Source organism: Tiliqua scincoides, chromosome 3 (assembly GCF_035046505.1).
Source record: "Tiliqua scincoides isolate rTilSci1 chromosome 3, rTilSci1.hap2, whole genome shotgun sequence".
NCBI lineage: Eukaryota > Metazoa > Chordata > Lepidosauria > Squamata > Scincidae > Tiliqua > Tiliqua scincoides.
This window is the reverse complement of record NC_089823.1, coordinates 136,851,162-136,870,099: the sequence shown is the minus strand read 5'-3', so window position 1 is coordinate 136,870,099 and position 18,938 is coordinate 136,851,162. Positions and strand designations below refer to the sequence as shown.

Here is an 18,938-nt window from a genome sequence, read left to right as displayed (position 1 = left end):
GGATGATGGCCGGATCCCAAAGGATCTCCTCTATAGAGAACTCGTGCAAGGAAAGCACCCTACAGGTAGACCACAGCTGCGATACAAGGACATCTGCAAGAGGGATCTGAAGGCCTTAGGAGTGGACCTCAACAGGTGGGAAACCCTGACCTCTGAGCGGCCCGCTTGGAGGCAGGCTGTGCAGCATGGCCTTTCCCAGTTTGAGGAGACACTTGTCCAACAGACTGAAGCAAAGAGGCAAAGAAGGAAGGCCCATAGCCAGAGAGACAGGCCAGGGACAGACTGCACTTGCTCCCAGTGTGGAAGGGATTATCACTCCCAAATCGGCCTTTTCAGCCACACTAGACGCTGTTCCAGAACCACCATTCAGAGCACAATACTATAGTCTCTCGAGACTGAAGGTTGCCAACAACAACAACAAAAACGTCACTTCCAGTTTCATGGAGAAACCCAAAGTAGCATTTTCTTTTTTTAACTGTTGGGCTCAGAGGACCCTCTGGAGGCAAGAGTAGCTGACCTCCCCTGGCCTCCAAAGAGTGGGGAGCGTTTCCTGGTATCCACAACTTCAGTTAACTGTAGGGTGTTCCAGAATGAAACCCCCTTGGATATCGGGGGACACCTGTACTTCCTTAATGATATATGTGTATGTGAATATTTATAGGGATTTTTCCCCCCTCAATATAATACAATTTTACAGTCACAAAGTTAATTCTAGCTCTGATATTCCTGAGCTGCATCTTAATAATAGTTACTGGTTTACTCACTATTGTCACATTCCTTATTTTTCTGACCCATTTTTTTCTGGTCTTTTACTATATGTCCACTTTTGTGCAATAACTAATAGCACAATCCTATACATATCTACTCAGAAGTCAGCGCCATTGTGTTCAGTGGTTATTACTCCCAGGAGGTGCTGTATAGGATTCCTGTCTGAGGCAGGAGTCTCTTTATGTGAGAGATGTGTAAGTGATACATAATGGGCTAAGGAGGGTGAGGCAGATTTCTTTAGATGGCAGGTTTTGGGGGGGGTACCATTAAGCAGTAAATTGTTAGCCTTATTTTTTGATGATGATGATGATGATGTTTTTACCACTGAAGGTGGCACCATCTGGATTTTCTGGCTCAGGCACCCAAATGTGTTTGGCTATCTCTGGATGTAGATATTTTCAGGATGGTCCTCAGCTTGTTCAAGCCCTGCAAGCCCAATTCTTGTTTTGGGTAAACCAGAAGGCAATTAAAATGAAACTATGATATTTGATGTATTATTTTTCCCTCTCGTTTTTGTTTGTTTGAACAATGAGTGCTTCAGCTGTACCCTGTAAAGTGATGGCATTTTTTTTATTTTTTTTTTGCAGGTTGTCTTAGTCTTCGCTCTTAGTATTGGTGCTCTTGTAATATACTTCATAGATTCGTCGAAGTGAGTATTCTAATACATTTCCTGTCTCTCCCCCTCCCCCCCCGCAAAGCAATTATGAGACTTTAAATTACTCCATTCATCTACTTCAGCTCAAAGCTTTGTACTCATCACCTGTGTACAACAAGAGATGGGGAAAAAAAACACATTAAAATACTGCACAGTCTCCAAGATTTGGCTTCAAAGATATGGGGAAAGCTCTTTTGTAATTTTGGCATACTTTCATGTATCATATTTTATGATGAGAAAGGAGAGAGTGAGGGAGGAAAAAGTAACTGCTCTGGTTTCAGAATATGCATATCTCAGACAAATTCTGTTCTTTAAGTCAGTAGGTTAAATATTTGCTCATGTCAAAAACAGGAGTACAGTATGACAAGAAAGGAGACCAGATCCCTAGAAATATATATCACTGAGAATCACTGTATGTGTATATCTGCTGAGGACAAAGCTGGCAAATGCAGTACTACCTTTGAAAATAGCCACTGTGCTTTTGATGTCACTTCCCCTGCCTGCCATACGCCCCCCCCCCCAATATCTAGTAGAATAAAGTTGTGATGCTACTATTTTCTACATAGAGTGAGAGTAGTGAGCACTGAACATAGTGACTTCATAACACAAAGAAGTGTGGCTGGACTTTTTCATGAAAGAAGCAGATACTTTTCAGTAGCACCTGTGCATTTAGCTAATATTCTAGTTTGTCCCCAAATGCTCGCAATAGCTCATGAAATGCTGCTGATATATTCTTCCATGGTGACTTACTGAAGTAGTCACTCACAGCCCAATCCTACCCAAATCCTCACCCCCCCCCCCCACTGATGCAACTGGGCACAACACAGAGCATATGCTGTGTCTGTGGTGGTGGTGGGAGCCAGAAAGGTATCCTTGTTTGTGAACTTTTGCTTGCTTACCCGGGTGAAAGCCTCCACTGCCACCATGGGTCTTCTCAGACATATGCTTACTATTTATAAATTCAAGGGTGCAATCCTAAAAATGAGATGGGCCAAGGCAGATCCCTTGCGCTGTGCTGTAAAGCACTTTTGCGCCACTGGGAAAGGAGGGAGGCTGGCACAAGGACGCACGCCCGCCTCCCTGCACCAACACAGACCCCTGGAAAGATAGATTTGTGTCAGCTGACCTCAGCTGGTGCAGGAGTGGGGAGGAGACAGGAGGGATGTGTTTTGGGGTGAGTGGGCAGTGAGCGAGAGGCGGGGCCAGGACCCGGCAGTTATGCCAAATTCTGACCCCATTTCTAGGTGGCCCAGGGCAGACCCAGGCTGCTTGGATTTGCGCCACCTCCAGAGGTGGCATGGATCTGAGTAGCCCCATTGGAACTGCAGTGGCTCTCCTTGGGATAACATTTCCCCTTGCCTCTGGCTGCCTGAAACTTATGCTGGATACAGTGCACGTATACTGGCCCGCCTGCTCCAGTGCAAGTTAGAATTGCATGTTAGGGCTGCCCAGCATGTAATGGCATGTAATGGCAGCATGTAATGGCAGTGGTAAAGGAGATAGATGGACAAGGTTAGAATATTGGTGCATTCAAGTGCCACTGATACTGCCCCCAGCCTGCCCCCCTCTTCACCCTCTCCCCCACCCAAGGTAACCCCCATTCCTCCCCCTCACAGGTCCATTCTGCCCTGCCACCATCACACATACCTGTGCTGGTCCTGCGGCAGGCCTCCTGCAATTCCACCAGTTGCAACAGTGTGCTCAAAATGGTTGCTGGCGGTGCGCAGTATGCACCTTTGACAGCCATCTTACAACAGCGGAACAATGTCCCTTTGTCTTACACCCACAGATGTGCCGGCTCAGTCCTGAATAGGATTGGGCCATAAGTCCTTTGAGGGATGCAGCATCTGGGAAATTATCTAACACTCTTCAACTGGTAGTGATGGTTTGTGGGGTCATATTGTGATACCCGTGTCAAAGATTCCAAGGTTTCATCACAATGCCTTTTTATAGTTCACTGATAGAAATGATTATCATATCTTGATGTACACTTCTGTGATTAGAATTTCTCATTGATTCTGCTAATATTTGCAGCTCCACCCACAAAATGATCAGCTGTGGTCATGATTTTTATAGAATAAATGCCCACCACTTTAGCTATCTAGATCAGGGGTCTCCAAACCCTGGCCCGGGGGCCAGATGCAACCTGTGGCGAGCCTCTGTCTGGCCCATGACCAACCTCTAGTCCCCTGCAAGCCTGTGGCCTGCTCATCCAAATGTGACCAGAGTTGTGCTCCATTTGCATCTGGAGGGTGTTCTTAGGGCCAGGAAGGCCACACACTTCCTCTCAGAATGCCTTCTAAAGGCCTAAAAAAGCATCACTTCCTGGTTTTCCTGAAAAAGTAGAAGTGATGTTTTTGGGCTGTCCGAAGGCCTTAGGCTTTCTGAGCCTGTATTAAAATTTTATATTTAAAATGTGTTTATTTTTCCAGACCTCGGCACTATGCCAGATATTTGATGTGGCCCTCTGGCCATAAAGTTTAGAGACCCCTAATCTAGACGAATGTGCACCAGTTTGGACATTTTGACCTTATTACACATTATGGGTACAATCCACCCCATTAATCAGTTTCAAGTCCTATTGATTTCACTGGGAGAGATTTAAGCAGGTGGTTCATTTTCCTCCTGAAGTCAGTGAGACATGAAGTGCTTCAACTTGGCTGGATCATGTCCAATGTTTTTCAGTGCTTTAGATGTGAATGTAATAATTTGTATTGGAAACATGTGACTCATGCAAATACATTTGTCAGGGTATTGGGGTTGGCTGTAGAAATGATAACTTCCAAAATAATGTGTGAATGACCCTGTACTGTTGAATGTAGTTTCAGTGATATCCTTTAGGCTGCTGTGCAAGGCAAAAAGCAGGTAGCATCAAGTTCTAAGCCGTGTAGGGCTGTACAGGTAGCAACTAGCACTTCGCATCAGACCTGGATACATACAGACAACCAATTGCCAATGGTAATGTTCTAGAATAGTCTAGTCAGATTAGTGGACACTGGACAGGATACAGGTTGCTGCATTCTGGACAAGTTTGCATTTCCAGGCTATCTTCAAGGACAACTTCAAGTAAAGCATGTTACCCTAATCCATGTTTGATGTGAAGAGAGAGGATCCCCCTTACATACTTGTAACATTACAACCATACAACATGGGCATATGCCCAGAAACTAGCAATTCAGGTTCTAAGACCTGAAAATACTAAATACCCCTTAATGCATATAGGAAGATGCTGAAGTGCCATAAGCTTTGGAGACTGAACAATTTCAAAAGGGAAGGAGAGAGCAGTGGCACAGCTAATGATTGTGTAGCCCAGTGCTGAGCTCAAAATGGTGCCCCATAAGTGATGTCACGTCCAGCCTTAAAGTGAAAATTGGGGGGAAACCCCACCTCCTACCCCCATCCTCCTACCCCCATCCTCCTACCCCCATCCACTGGCATAGCTAAGGCATCTATCAGCTACCTGGGGCAAAGAAGATTTTGTAGTCCTCCCTCTCCACAACAAAATCAAATTTAATTAAATAAATAAATAAAAAGTGTGTCCCTTCCCTTATTGGTGAGAGAGACTTCTGGTGTGAAGAGGGATGGTTATTCTCCCCCTACTAAATGTAAGAGGGAGACCACTTGAAAAAGTGCCTCTTCACCCAGTTAACAGGGTAACTGTATTATGATACATGGAAATAATAGCTGGCTCATATTGCTACCATATTGGCTCCTTGCTGTATCATCATAACATCTCATTGGATCTCAGAACAATCAATTTCATAGGTCAGTTTTGAGTTAAGAAATCCACTTTTTGCTTCATAAGGCAGTTGTGTTTTCATTTTCTGGTTAATTGGTCATAATTTTAGATAGAATAAAGATATTCCAATGGGTTTGTTACATTGCATTCTGCATTAAATTACCTTTCCAATGATATACAGGTGTGCCCATTTATCCGCAGGGGTTCCATTTTGGAACTCCCCGTGGGTTGCTGAAACCATGAATACAGATTGAGACTGCCTGTCTCCTCGGTCCAAGGGGGGCACCCCCCTGGAGGCAAGGGGAGGCCTGCTCCGCTTGCCACCAGAGGGGCTTCTGAGCTCAGCAGAGGCCAAGGATGTCTGTCCCTGGCCTCTGCCAAGCTTAGTCGGAGCTCAGCTATAGAAATAACGTGACTTGTGGTTTCACAGAGAAACTGGAAGTGATGTTTTTAATCGCTTATAAGGCATTTAAAAATCACTTCTGGTTTCTCCGATTTCTTGTGTTATTTCTATAGTTGAGCTCAGAAGGCCCTCCAGATGGGGCATGTGCTGGGGAAATCCCAGACCTGAACCGCAGATAACTGAATCTATGAATAGAGGATGCATGAATGTGGGGCCATATATATAACATGATGGTATTATTTGTGCATACCAAGATTCTCACAATTTTGGCTGCTAGTGTCAGGCTAAGCTTGTTGTCCCCTAAAGCTTGTTGCCTGGTGCAATTGCTACCCCCTGCACCGCCTTAGCTATGCCACTGGGAGAGAGAGAAGGCAATGACGTGGGAGCATGCTGAATAAAGAGCCTGTATAGGAAGTCTAAATACCTATAGACTTGGGCTGCTAACTAGGAATAGAATATTGACTAATTTGCACCCATTCTAGTGCTGTACAGGATGACCTTCAGGTAGTGTTAAGAAGCTCATTGTCTTCAAGGAGAATTCCATTTATCAGGAATTCAATCAGGCATTTCAGTAACATTTCAGTGCTGCTAAATCTCAGAAAAGAGTGTATTGGAATATGAATGTATTCCCTGCTTGAACGTGTTCCAAATCAAACCCAAACCACTCTGAAGTTTGGGCTCAGTTCTGAAGGTACTGAAGGTACATAATAATGTGCCATTCTTCTCCACCAGTTTTCCTGTTCCCAAACATATGTCCTTTTGTGTAAGTCCAGTGAGTATGATTGAGAGCATCCACTGACACAGAGAAGCATTGAGAACTGTATTTCCTGTACTTGCCGGAGTGATGCTAAAGATCATTATTTCCATAGTACTGAGTCTCCCTTGAAAGGTTAAATTTAGAAAGAGGGAGACTGGCAGACAAGTAATGGGGCCTGATTCAATTGGGTCTCCAGTTTACTCAAGAACCCATACTCTTCCTAATTCTCCTTAATCATTCATTCTTGGTGTGAGAGCTACCTGAATTTAGCTACTTTCAGTTACTGTGTCATCTGAAGACTCTATGCTGTCTTTCAACAGAAAATAGCAAAACATTAATTTTAAATATGATTCCAGGGTAGCTATAAATAGAGGCCTTCTTTCTGGGGCATGCTCAGAGCAAAAATTAGAATGCAAAAAGGAAAGGGGGAAAAAGCACCTTGGCAATTGAAAAACCAGCCAAATGGCATCCCCGGTCTCAATATTCAATGACTGCTACTCCATTATTTCAAGAGCAGTGCAAAGAAATGATCACTTCTAGCAGTCTCAATTGCAAGAGTCACAGAATACTGTCTTCTAGCATAGACGCTTCTTAGTATCAGTGTGATACAGTGGAGAGGTCGTGTGTGTGTAGTTGTGATGATGAGGGGATGCCTTTCTGGGTGAACACTAAGAACATAAGAACATAAGAACATAAGAACAGCCCCACTGGATCAGGCCATAGGCCCATCTAGTCCAGCTTCCTGTATCTCACAGCGGCCCACCAAATGCCCCAGGGAGCACACCAGATAACAAGAGACCTCATCCTGGTGCTCTCCCCTACATCTGGCATTCTGACTTAACCCATTCCTAAAATCAGGAGGTTGCGCATACACATCATGGCTTGTACCCCATAATGGATTTTTCCTCCAGAAACTCGTCCAATCCCCTTTTAAAGGCGTCTAGGCTAGACGCCAGCACCACATCCTGTGGCAAGGAGTTCCACAGACCGACCACGCGCTGAGTAAAGAAATATTTTCTTTTGTCTGTCCTAACCCGCCCAACACTCAATTTTAGTGGATGTCCCCTGGTTCTGGTATTATGTGAGAGTGTAAAGAGCATCTCCCTATCCACTCTGTCCATCCCCTGCATAATTTTGTATGTCTCAATCATGTCCCCCCTCAAGCGTCTCTTTTCTAGGCTGAAGAGGCCCAAACGCCGTAGCCTTTCCTCATAAGGAAGGTGCCCCAGCCCCGTAATCATCTTAGTCGCTCTCTTTTGCACCTTTTCCATTTCCACTATGTCTTTTTTGAGATGCGGCGACCAGAACTGGACACAATACTCCAGGTGTGGCCTTACCATAGATTTGTACAACGGCATTATAATACTAACCGTTTTGTTCTCAATACCCTTCCTAATGATCCCAAGCATAGAATTGGCCTTCTTCACTGCTGCCGCACATTGGGTCGACACTTTCATCGACCTGTCCACCACCACCCCAAGATCTCTCTCCTGATCTGCCACAGACAGCTCAGAACCCATCAGCCTATATCTAAAGTTTTGATTTTTTGCCCCAATGTGCATGACTTTACACTTACTGACATTGAAGCGCATCTGCCATTTTGCTGCCCATTCTGCCAGTCTGGAGAGATCCTTCTGGAGCTCCTCACAATCACTTCTGGTCTTTACCACTCGGAAAAGTTTGGTGTCATCTGCAAACTTAGCCACTTCACTGCTCAACCCTGTCTCCAGGTCATTTATGAAGAGGTTGAAAAGCACCGGTCCCAGGACAGATCCTTGGGGCACACCGCTTTTCACCTCTCTCCATTGTGAAAATTGCCCATTGACACCCACTCTCTGCTTCCTGGCCTCCAACCAGTTCTCAATCCACGAGAGGACCTGTCCTCTAATTCCCTGACTGTGGAGTTTTTTCAGTAGCCTTTGGTGAGGGACCGTGTCAAACGCCTTCTGAAAGTCCAGATATATAATGTCCACGGGTTCTCCCGCATCCACATGCCTGTTGACCTTTTCAAAGAATTCTATAAGGTTCGTGAGGCAAGACTTACCCTTACAGAAGCCATGCTGACTCTCCCTCAGCAAGGCCTGTTCGTCTATGTGTTTTGAGATCCTATCTTTGATGAGGCATTCCACCATCTTACCCGGTATAGATGTTAGGCTGACCGGCCTATAGTTTCCCGGGTCCCCCCTCTTTCCCTTTTTAAAAATAGGCGTGACATTTGCTATCCTCCAATCTTCTGGTACCGTGGCCGTTTTGAGGGACAAGTTGCATACCTTAGTCAAGAGATCTGCAACTTCATTCTTCAATTCCTTAATAACCCTTGGGTGTATGCCATCAGGGCCCGGTGACTTATTGATCTTTAATTTATCAATGAGGTCTGAAACATCTTCTCTTTTAACCTCTATCTGACTTAACTCCTCGGTCAGGAGGGGCCGTTCGGGCAGCGGTATCTGCCCGAGGTCTTCTGCCGTGAAGACAGATGCAAAGAACTCATTTAATTTCTCTGCCATCTCTAAGTCTCCTTTTATCTCCCCTTTCCCTCCCTCACCATCCAGAGGGCCAACCGCTTCTCTGGCGGGTTTCCTGCTTCTAACATATTTGTAACACTGGTAGTAAACAAAGAATTATTTGTGGATCTTCGAAATATGGCTCAGCATAAGGACTCTGTGTCATTTAATCCAGGCCGCCTCATAATGCCCAAATACACAGGCCTTCCTTAAACGTTAAACTTTGCTTCCTTAAACGTTACACCAATTCCTGGGTATATTTGGGGTGCTGATTCCAAAAATGGCATCCGTTTTACCCTATCATGTCTAGTTTTGGAGACATGGCATAGCCTCTTTAGTGAATGGTTCAAGCAGCTTCCTCATGAGGAAGCTGCTTGAACCATTCACTAATGAGGCTATACTATATCTCCAAAACTAGACGTGATAGGGCAAAATGGATGCCATTTTTGGAATCAGCACCCCAAATTCCTATCAAACCACCATAAGGTTTGTGAAAAACTTTTCTGACCCTCAATTTTGTAGGCCTGTGTTATTTTCAAGTGGTTTGCCTTTGGGGAACCTGTTCTGCATTTACTCATCCTCCTGGAAGTCCCTGCATGTCTGCCTCAGAATATCAAGACACTGCAGAGGAGCCGGAGCATGTCTAGGGCCCACACTCAGTTTGTGTGGAGTACTGGCCAGTCATGTTGAACACTACTGCTTCCTGTTTTGAAGTGAGCCTGTGAACATAGAACCAGTGTGGACAGTGTTGTGTTTTTTTAAAGCTTGTATGGTAAAACACTATATCCACAAAACCACACACTCTACTTCTACTGGTAACAGCTGCTGGACACAAGGCCTGGGGCACAGCAGATGACCTTGAAGGTTTTACAGAAACATTTTTAAAAATTTTGTTGACATATGTGCATTTTAATAGGAATGCACAGTGATGGGGTTTGTACATGGTTGTTCCTCATAGCTCCAGTGCAAGAGAGACAGTGTGTATACTTCTGAATATCAGAAGTTAGGAAAGATATTAGCAGTTAGTTCTAAAATATAAACATGTGCAATCCTTCGTGTGTGATTTTGGCATGTTTATAGAGAAGCAAGTCCCACTAAGGTTAATGGGACTTACTGTCTAATAAATGGGCTTGAAATTACAACCCTGCTACCCAATTCTCAACAGGTTAAGTCCTGTCCAGTTCAAGGGGAATTTCCTCTCTGTGTCTGCATAGGATTGTAGTCTTGAAATCACATACTGTGCCTTTGCTCTTAGAGTTCTTTCCCCTTTAGCTTTGTACCCAATATGATCAGAACTCAAAAGCCGTGCCCCAGGAACATGGGAACAGCAGGAACAAATCTCTGCCTTCCCAACTGTGTACGCTCCCTTCAGAAACTTGTCTGCTTGTCAGTTTTCTGTTACGTTGAAGTGTGCTGCATCCCAGTCATCTGTTGCTTCAATGAGGTGCAATTCTGAAACTGGGAAGAGAGATGAAGTAACTTGATTATTGCAGGTTCCAAACTACTCCCTTGAGTCCCAGTGACTGCTTCAACATGGATGTTCTGCTCTGCTTTGCTCCTTCTGGACTGCTTCTGGTCCATTAAAGGGGAGGGATACATACTTTAGTGACATCTGAGAAATACTGCAGAGGCAGCAGCAGTGACATGAATTTTTTCCTTCGGTGGATCACCAGCAGAAGAAAGAGATGGGAATTTGTGGGTTCAGGGCTGCAGAGCTCAGGAGCTGCCTTAGGAGCAGCTATCCAGTGATTTCATCTCCAGTGGAGTAGCAGTCATACAAAACACATGGGCAGAGAATTAACTAATGACCCTAGATTCCAGCACCTCTTGGGATACTTGAAGGATTTTGCGTTGATTCTATGAGTAACTGTAGGATCCATGTCCTGCTCATCTGCAGAACTACTGCAGCTCCTGAAACTGGAAATTTCAGTGGATAGTGGTTGGCAAACTTTTATTCAGGGAAGCTAGTTCTTCACTACTGAACTCCTCATTAAAAAAAAACCCAAGATGTTTGAAAGGAACCTCAGCATTTCCCATAATGCAGTTTGATAACCACTGACATAGATCAGGCTTGAAGAACTATCCTACAGAATCCAAGCCCTTCAGGGTATGCTTGATGCTCCAGTAGGGGCTCACTAATTTTCCTTTCTGCTACCTCTTAGAAGACTGCAAAAAAAGGAGAGGAGCTGGTCAGTCACCCAGCAGGCTCCTGGGTGTCCTATATAGGGACTAGACCAGAATTTTCAAACATAAAGCCTATGGCCCAGATATGGCCTGTGGAAGGTTTCTATCCAACACACAGGATAACTAGGTCCTCTCAGTGCCACCCTTCCAGCAGCACTGCTTTTACTGGGAAGGTGAGATGGAAGGAGGCCTCAGAAGGCAAGGAATGCTACGGGCAAAGGGGCAAACCAAGTGAAAGAGGGAGATGCAGCTGAGGCACTGGGAGAGCCCAATTATCATGCTGCCTCCCTTTCAGTACTGCCACTTCTGCCGAGGCTTTGCTTCACAGAGCATGTCTCGGCTGCTGAGCTGTGAAGTGACACATCGGCAGAAAGGAAACTGCTGAAAGAGTGGCCTGCGTGATAATTGGGCTCTCCCAGCATCATCATCAGTTGCCCTCAGCTACCTAGCACCTCTCAGATGCTGAGCTGCAAAATGATGCCTTGGTGGGGTGGCTCTGCTGAAAGGGTGACTCATGTGATGATTAGTATCTGTGCTCTCCCATATCTTGAAAATATGATCAAGATTTCCATATTTCTTCCTGTTGTTTGCAGCTAATGAGTTCCCATGTGAGAACAAAGTGCTTATTTCTGTCATAATCTACTTCCTGCTAAACACATCACTTCCAGCCCTCAGCAGGCACCATGTATGCTATATGAAACAAGGTTGACACCAATGGGCTAGATAGTCATGTGCCACCTCTGGCCTGGGTGACTGTGCAATGTGCAAGGTGAGAGTATGCCCCAGAATTCTTTGCAATGGTGCAGAGAGGCCCTGAACCATGTCCATACTTTGCACAGGGACAGGAACTGGGAACTAACTGTAACCACTCTAGTGTTTTGGTCTACCTGGATTGTTAAGTGCCGGAGTTTAGGCACTGTATTTTTAATTTCTAGTCCAGTGTAGTGTTGTCTGCAACTAATTGCTGTGATGATTTTCTCTATCATCTCTTGAATTAAACAAAGTAGCCATTTGGTTTTGCCCTTTCTGTGTGACCTTTCCTTCATGATACGTAACAATAACAGCAATCCGGCATGTGTGCAAACCCACTGATCCTCCAATTGTCTCTGAGCATGTACAGAGTGCTTTCATCTCACTCTTGCTGCACGTCACAGCATGCAGGATAAAGGTAGTGACCATGAGATAAAACCACTCTGGACATATTCAGATATGGCCATTTGCCCCCCCCCCCCCGGCCTTTGAGTGGGGAGTAGATGGTACTATAAGGGTTTAATTGCCACAGGGTGGACTGGTGTTACAATTCACTTGTCTCCACCACCACAGAGCTTTTTCTTGAACTGTAATGTGGGAAGCAGTTCTGTGTGATTTGGGGAAGATGTACTAGATTCTAATCCAGTGTGAAATCAGGATAACATGACTGGAAGCAAGATACTGATCACTGAGGAGTTCAGGTCTTAAATATTGGCAGGGAATTCCTAAACACTTCAAAGCTTTGAGAATCTGAATGCCAAGTTGTTCCCTCATGTGATTGCTCTTTGAAGCCTCAGTAGAAGGAAAAAACAATGGCAAGGAGTATATGGCCAGTTCCAACATCACTGAATAGGCTTGTGTGCTCGTATGGTGGCAGGACAAATAGGCTGCATTTGGCTTAATCACTTGTTGTACAGTTGCATGTTGAATAGGCATGACATAGACAATCTTTTGCAAAGAGTGGAATGATCCTCTTGTGCAGGCAGCATGTCTAACTCTATTTGAAGCATGTTACTTGTATAAAAGAGGCAGACTTTTTTTCATTCAGGCCAAATCCAATGTTGATTGCATTAGAAGGGCTTTCACCCCCTTGATATTTCTTAACATAGAAATACAGCCAAGCTATTACTAATAATGGAACTATTTGGGGAACCAGCCTCCTTTGGGAGTCCTAGCCTGTGGGTTTCCAGGCGATTAGAACATTTAATCCAGATACTATAGTAAACTTTTCCTTATTGGGAGATGCCTTTGGGGTCACTTGAACTTTATATAGGTCACTTAATCAATGCTGTATGCCAGCCTTTAGGCTTATTTTTCACCCTCTGAAAATAGCAGAACAGTGAACAAAAGTCACATTAAGAAAATTGCCACCCTGAAGAATGTCAAAACAAGTTATTAGCACACACACACACCCCACACGTTTATTTGCGGGAAATTCTCTGGGTTTGTTCAGCGGCTGTCCAGAAACACTTCTCTCAACTCTCTTGAGTAAATAATTCTGACTCAATTTCTCACATTAAGGGCTGACCAGGACTCTATTAGGGTAGTGTACTGTCGAAGGAAGTGAAATATTAGCCTGTTTAAAAAAAATTCCAGATAGTCAAATCTTGCATTTCGTTAAAGTGATGCCAATTTTTTCTCTGCCAGCCCTTGACATCAAGTACTTTTGGTATTCATTTTTATTTCTGAAAAAGAAAAGAATGGGCAAGAATGGAGTGCGCCCTACTGGCAGGAAAAAAGAGAAATAGCACCCTCTGGTGGACAGTGAAAATAATAATTAATGAAATCTTATGTGCAGTCACATACACTCTCAAAGTAGAGCAATGTGCTCATATGTAATGCAGTGGTTCTCAAACTTTTAGCACCTGGACTCACTTTTTAGAATGACAATCTGTCTAGAACCCACCTGAATTGATGTCATGGCCGGAAGTGACATCGTCAAGTAAATTAAAATTAATAATTATAAATAATTATGTTTTGCTCAACCAAGTGAATTTTCTCTATAGCCTGCCTGCAATAACACTCCCTGCACCCCCCAAACAGTAAGATTTTCAGCTCTATCCAGTACCTAGTTTAAGTTCTTATATTTAAACCATATCACTATTAGGACCCACCTAGCTTTACAAGCCTAGCTAGAAAAGATTTAAAAATTCACTTTACCAGCTCTGTTTTATTCTTTTTATGGGGGGACTGCCTTCTGGAGCATTTGTTGAGCTCCACTTACATCAAATTGGGACCATTCTGGTGGCCTTGCATTCCTCTTTTCCTGTCCTGGCTACAAGGTATGTTTGCTTACTCATTACATGTGAAAGTGTAGCTTAGTTTCACTTTCCATAGGGCTCAATACATTCTTCAGTTTGGAGGGGAGAAACTTCCCTCTTGAGTATTTTTTGGAGGCTGCATTCATCAGATTGGGACCATTCTGGTGTCTGGATTCCTTTCATCCTGACCTTTCCAATGGACTAAAACAAGTTCGCCCACTCACAAGTAAACACATGATATGACTCAGTTTCACTTTCCATATGGCTCCATGCATTTGCTTTCTCAGCTATCAGCTTATCAGCTAAAGCTTCGAGACTCACCAATAATCAGGTTGTGATCCTCCAAGTGGGTCACGACCCACAGTTTGAAAAACCCTGATTGTAATATATATACTATATGAGATCAAGTTCAGAAAAGAATAGCAGATTTAGAAATATGCAGTCATATGGGGTACCAAGTGGACATCTACTAATAATAACATAGAGTGCTGAAATTATAACCAAATATAGCAAAGGAACTGCACAGAGTAGTCCAATTGTCCATCTACTTGAAAAGTCATTTTCAGTGGGATTTTAATCATGTAACTCATTTCTTAAGGTCAAATGTTTTCAAGAAACCATAAATTTAGCAAGTAAATCATAAGCAAGTTAGCAAGTAAATCATAAGCATGGGAAACAGGGTGTATATTTAGTGTTTGCTGTATTCATTGGTCTCTGTGATTGATACCTTGTTCTGCAATCATATAAAACGCCTGAGGCTGGAAATTTTACAGCTAATCAAGTCAAGCATTATTTGAGAAGTTTTAAAATACCAATGAAACTGGTGACCAGTTTTTAAAAGTGCTACATTAAACGCAAGTTATTCCTGGAATTTTTTTTTCCTCACAATGAAAAAGGGTTTCATCACAGCAAACAGAAGCATTTTGTCTCAAAATAATTTTCATGAGCACAAAGCAAGATTATAATGGCATCAGATGTGGGAGATGCTTGTTATTTTGCACCAGATGTATTCATCTGCACTAGCACCAAAAAAAAAAAACACCTCAAAACAAAAAGAGTAAAACACTGCTGTTCTACCTTAGTGGCTGACTGGGTGTTTAAAGGCACCTGAAACTGAATGGGAGTGAATCCTGACTGGGAACCGTGCACTTTCTCAGCAGTTTGGGAACCACTGGTCTGTTGTATCACGAGCCCAGGGGGTCTTAGAATGCCAAGAGAGGCAAGATTTCCAGTCTCTTCTTCAAATCATGGCTAAAACTCTAATTGATTTGAGTCTAGAAAATTAGCTTCATCTAAGAACTCTTTGAGTCACTTTGCCATTGCCCACATGATCACTTTACCCAAATACAGGAGATCTGAAATAGGTCTAAAATAGTCATGGTCAAGTGAATCGCTTTTTGACAATAGGGCACATCACTGCCTGGGCAGGGAGGCATGTATTACTGGCATGCCTCCCTGCCTCGGGCTGGCCATCCCTGAGGCCATCTGAAGCAGTCGCCTCAGGTAGGAGATTGGTGGCAGTGCTGGGAATGATCAACCACAGTTCAGATCCTTGAATTAGTGCTTGAATGCTGTTATGGACTGGGTGAGGACTGGGTCAGATGAAGCTGAATCCTGTCAAGGTAGAGGTCAAATAAATAATAGTAGAAAATTTTAGTTACTACCTGTTGGTTTGGAAATGTAGCTTTGAGGATGTTGCTTGTTCTGGATAGGATTTTATTCTCCAGAAAAAAAATAGATGCAGGTAGGTTATCCTGGATCCCACTTTGCTATTTGATTCACAGATAGTGGGTGTGGTGTCCAGGAATGCAATCAGCTTTAGTATAGTTTGTAAGTGGAAACACATTTTCCTGAATCTGGTTTACATTGTTCAAGTATTGGAAACAGCCAGCTTAGATTACTGCAGTAATGCTGTGAGAAGCATGTATGGCCTTTCCCCCATTTTTACCATCACAACAAAATTGTGAAGTAGATGGAAATGATAAATGGTGAGCAACCTGCCATCATTCAGTGAGCTTCATGGCTGATGAATGGTTGAACCCCTGTCTCCCTGGTACAAGTTCAGTACTATCCTCTCCACTCACAGGGTGGTAATAATAGAGTGGTGGAGCAAGACAAGGAGCTGCAAACATACTTGGGCTCCCAGAGCCCAGAGTTTCCCAAAAAGATCCAGTAGCTTGCAGAGCAAGACTCTGGCCCAGCTTTTGTATGATCTGTGGTTCAAGAGCATTCAGGCCGGAAGACCTTGACAAGGACATCGTCTCAAATGCAAAGGTAGAAGAGCTTCCCATCACTATCGAAGCCTCTGTGAGAGGATGCTGCAGAGGATGAGTCATTTGTTCTTGCTAGAAAGACTGCATGATGGCCAGCGAAGCCTTATGACTAACACCATTAAAAAGTGTTGATAGGTGGTAGGATCAGCATAGACAGGACAGACTAACCTTGCAGCCGTTTGCCATAATCTTACTTCAAGACATTGTGTCCCCCAGAATTTCCCCCCTCTGGCTATAATGCTATTGCATCATGCTACAGTGAAGTTCCATTCGAACAGAGCTGCCAGTTGCTCCAGTGTAGTATTTCTACACTCCTCCCATCTTGGCCCATGACTGCCCTGACTGTCTTATTTTGCCATCAGTCAGGAACAAACAATTACAGTATTGCAGAGCAGATATTCCTTGGATCCAAAAGAAAATCAAGCCCCTCCTTGGTAACTGCATATTTCGTATGGAACTTGTCCTATTGTTTCAGAAGCCAATTGGCAAAAAAACTCATACAGTTACTCTGAAATCCCAGTCAGTTGCATCTGAGAACTGAATCATATGACAGTAGCTCCTGATTTCACTGATATTTTTGTGTGCAATGACTGACTTGAATGTGTCTACTTCATTGCCTCTTTAATATGTGTACTCACATTTTACCTTGAAATCATAAAGACCTCTAAAAGAGAGTTAGTGGTGTCACATTCTGGTTGGGCAGGAACTCAAGATTCTGGCCCGGGCCTTACATAGTCAACAACAAAGTGACGGGATAATGAGAGCAGGTTAAAAAGTATGTAGTGGGTACCTTAGGAGCAGTGTTTAAGAATAAAGTGGCGATTCAAGTCAACCAGAAACAAGATCTGTAGAACCATGGACAGAGTTAAAACGTACATTACATTTAAAAAAACAACAGCATTATTTTGAACACAAAAATCATTTTAAAAAAGGAAAAACAGTCAGCATGCATAGGCATCTGTTCGCTTTGGGTTGAACTTTTCTATTGGGAGGCTATAAAAAAACTGAAATTAGCACAGTTATTTTTGTCAGTTTCTATCATCATCATAAATGCTACTTGTAGACTTTGACTTTAAAAATTGTGTTCCCAATTCAAAGCAGCAATGCCTATCCCCACCTTTGGCTGCTATTTACCAAAGAAAAAAATATCCAGAGATCTGCAGGCAGATCTTGCATTACATCTAGTTTGGCCCTTGGCTAGTTTTGTTGATCAGTGGAATCTGATCATCAGTTTACTATAAAACCACCTCACATGGTTGCACATGTTTTTAAAAGTAATGGTACCTCCTTTATATTACTGGTCTCTGAGTTGCCTCTCCCCAGAGCTGGGAAATGGTCCTTGCTTATTTCCATGTTTTGATTTGGCCAGTTGGTAGCCTCCTCTCCCCATCTTATAAAGGTCTTGTAAATGATTTTTAATCTCCTTTTGCAGAAGGTGTTAAAAAACATGTTTGTTAAACAGTGACAGAGTTTTGATTAGTTAACTCTCTGGATTTTAAATACTATAATCGTTTAAAATGAGATGTGCAGCCAAATTCTATCCCCCACCAATTAACAACATTGCAACCACTATCAGGAGGATGGGATGATCAGGAGGCCTACCAGAGATATGTAAGGCCTCCTGGTGACCTGTGAATCTCCTCAGACCTATGCCATCTATATAGCAGGTGTAAGTCCAAGGAGAGAAAAGGAGTGGGGCAGGTTTGAAAAGAGGGGATTGGATCCTGGTGCACACTGGTGCCTCTGGGATCCAACCCCTCTGAACTGCCTCAAAACTCCCCCTAAACGCCCCCTCCCCACCCATGATACACTCCCAGCACCAATTTACTAAGAGTGGTTGAGCCTCTAGGAGCCAGTGGCATGTCCACCATTCCTCTGTCCATTTGTGACAGTGGCCTTGAAGTGTGCAGTGTCATCCCAACTTTCATGCCGCTGCAAAGAGCCTTGCACTGCTGGAACACGAGTTCCTGTGCTGCAAGGCCCAGATGTAATAATGGCTCAGATGTAAATTGAGCTATTATTTACATTTTGTAAATGCTCAGTGAAAGTACCTGCTTTGAGCTCCTGAAAGAAGTGACAATTAAGTGTGAAAATAAATAAATGCATGCCACTTCCTTATTGTGCTGAAGAAGGAGAGAGCTCCCCAATCTTCTTAGCTAATAAACAGTTGTGCCAGCTTTCTCTCAAAGATTTTGCTGGTCTCCATTGTTTGAGTGGAGAGCGGCTGTCTGAAAGGGATGAAAGTGTAAGAGGCATCTGCAGTGAGGTGGCATATGTGCCATTTGTGATTGGCACACATAGTCTTGAATTCTAAGACATGTGGCTGCTTAGCTGACTTGTGACTTTTTTCCTGGGAAGTTCTATGCTAGTCATGTTGTCTGGGGGGTAGGGTACACATTTCTGTCTCCTATAGCTGTCTCACCTCAGTTGACCATTTCTACTACTTCACTTGCTTCTGCGGTTTTTGACAGTGGTAGAGACATAAATGTCACAAATAAATAAATGTCACAAATTTGTTCTGTCCCTGGTGGAACCCACTTGTCTGGAATTTTCTGTGACAAAATTCTGGCCAGCAATCTGTAACTGTACAGCCATGCATTTCAACTATTACCTCCATATATTGTCACACTCAGCCTAAAGAAGC

General features: G+C 43.6%; 1 protein-coding gene across 6 annotated transcripts in view; it reads left to right on the top strand.

Annotated features, from left to right (window-relative positions):
* The window catches only part of KCNMA1 (potassium calcium-activated channel subfamily M alpha 1), a 619,222-nt gene that overhangs the window by 289,319 nt on the left and 310,965 nt on the right, over positions 1–18,938 (top strand). For all 6 annotated transcript variants that reach the window (XM_066621009.1, XM_066621008.1, XM_066621007.1 and 3 more), the window contains exon 3: positions 1,356–1,417. In XM_066621009.1, the coding sequence (XP_066477106.1) occupies positions 1,356–1,417 (62 nt within the window). The remainder of the gene's footprint in view (positions 1–1,355; positions 1,418–18,938) is intronic.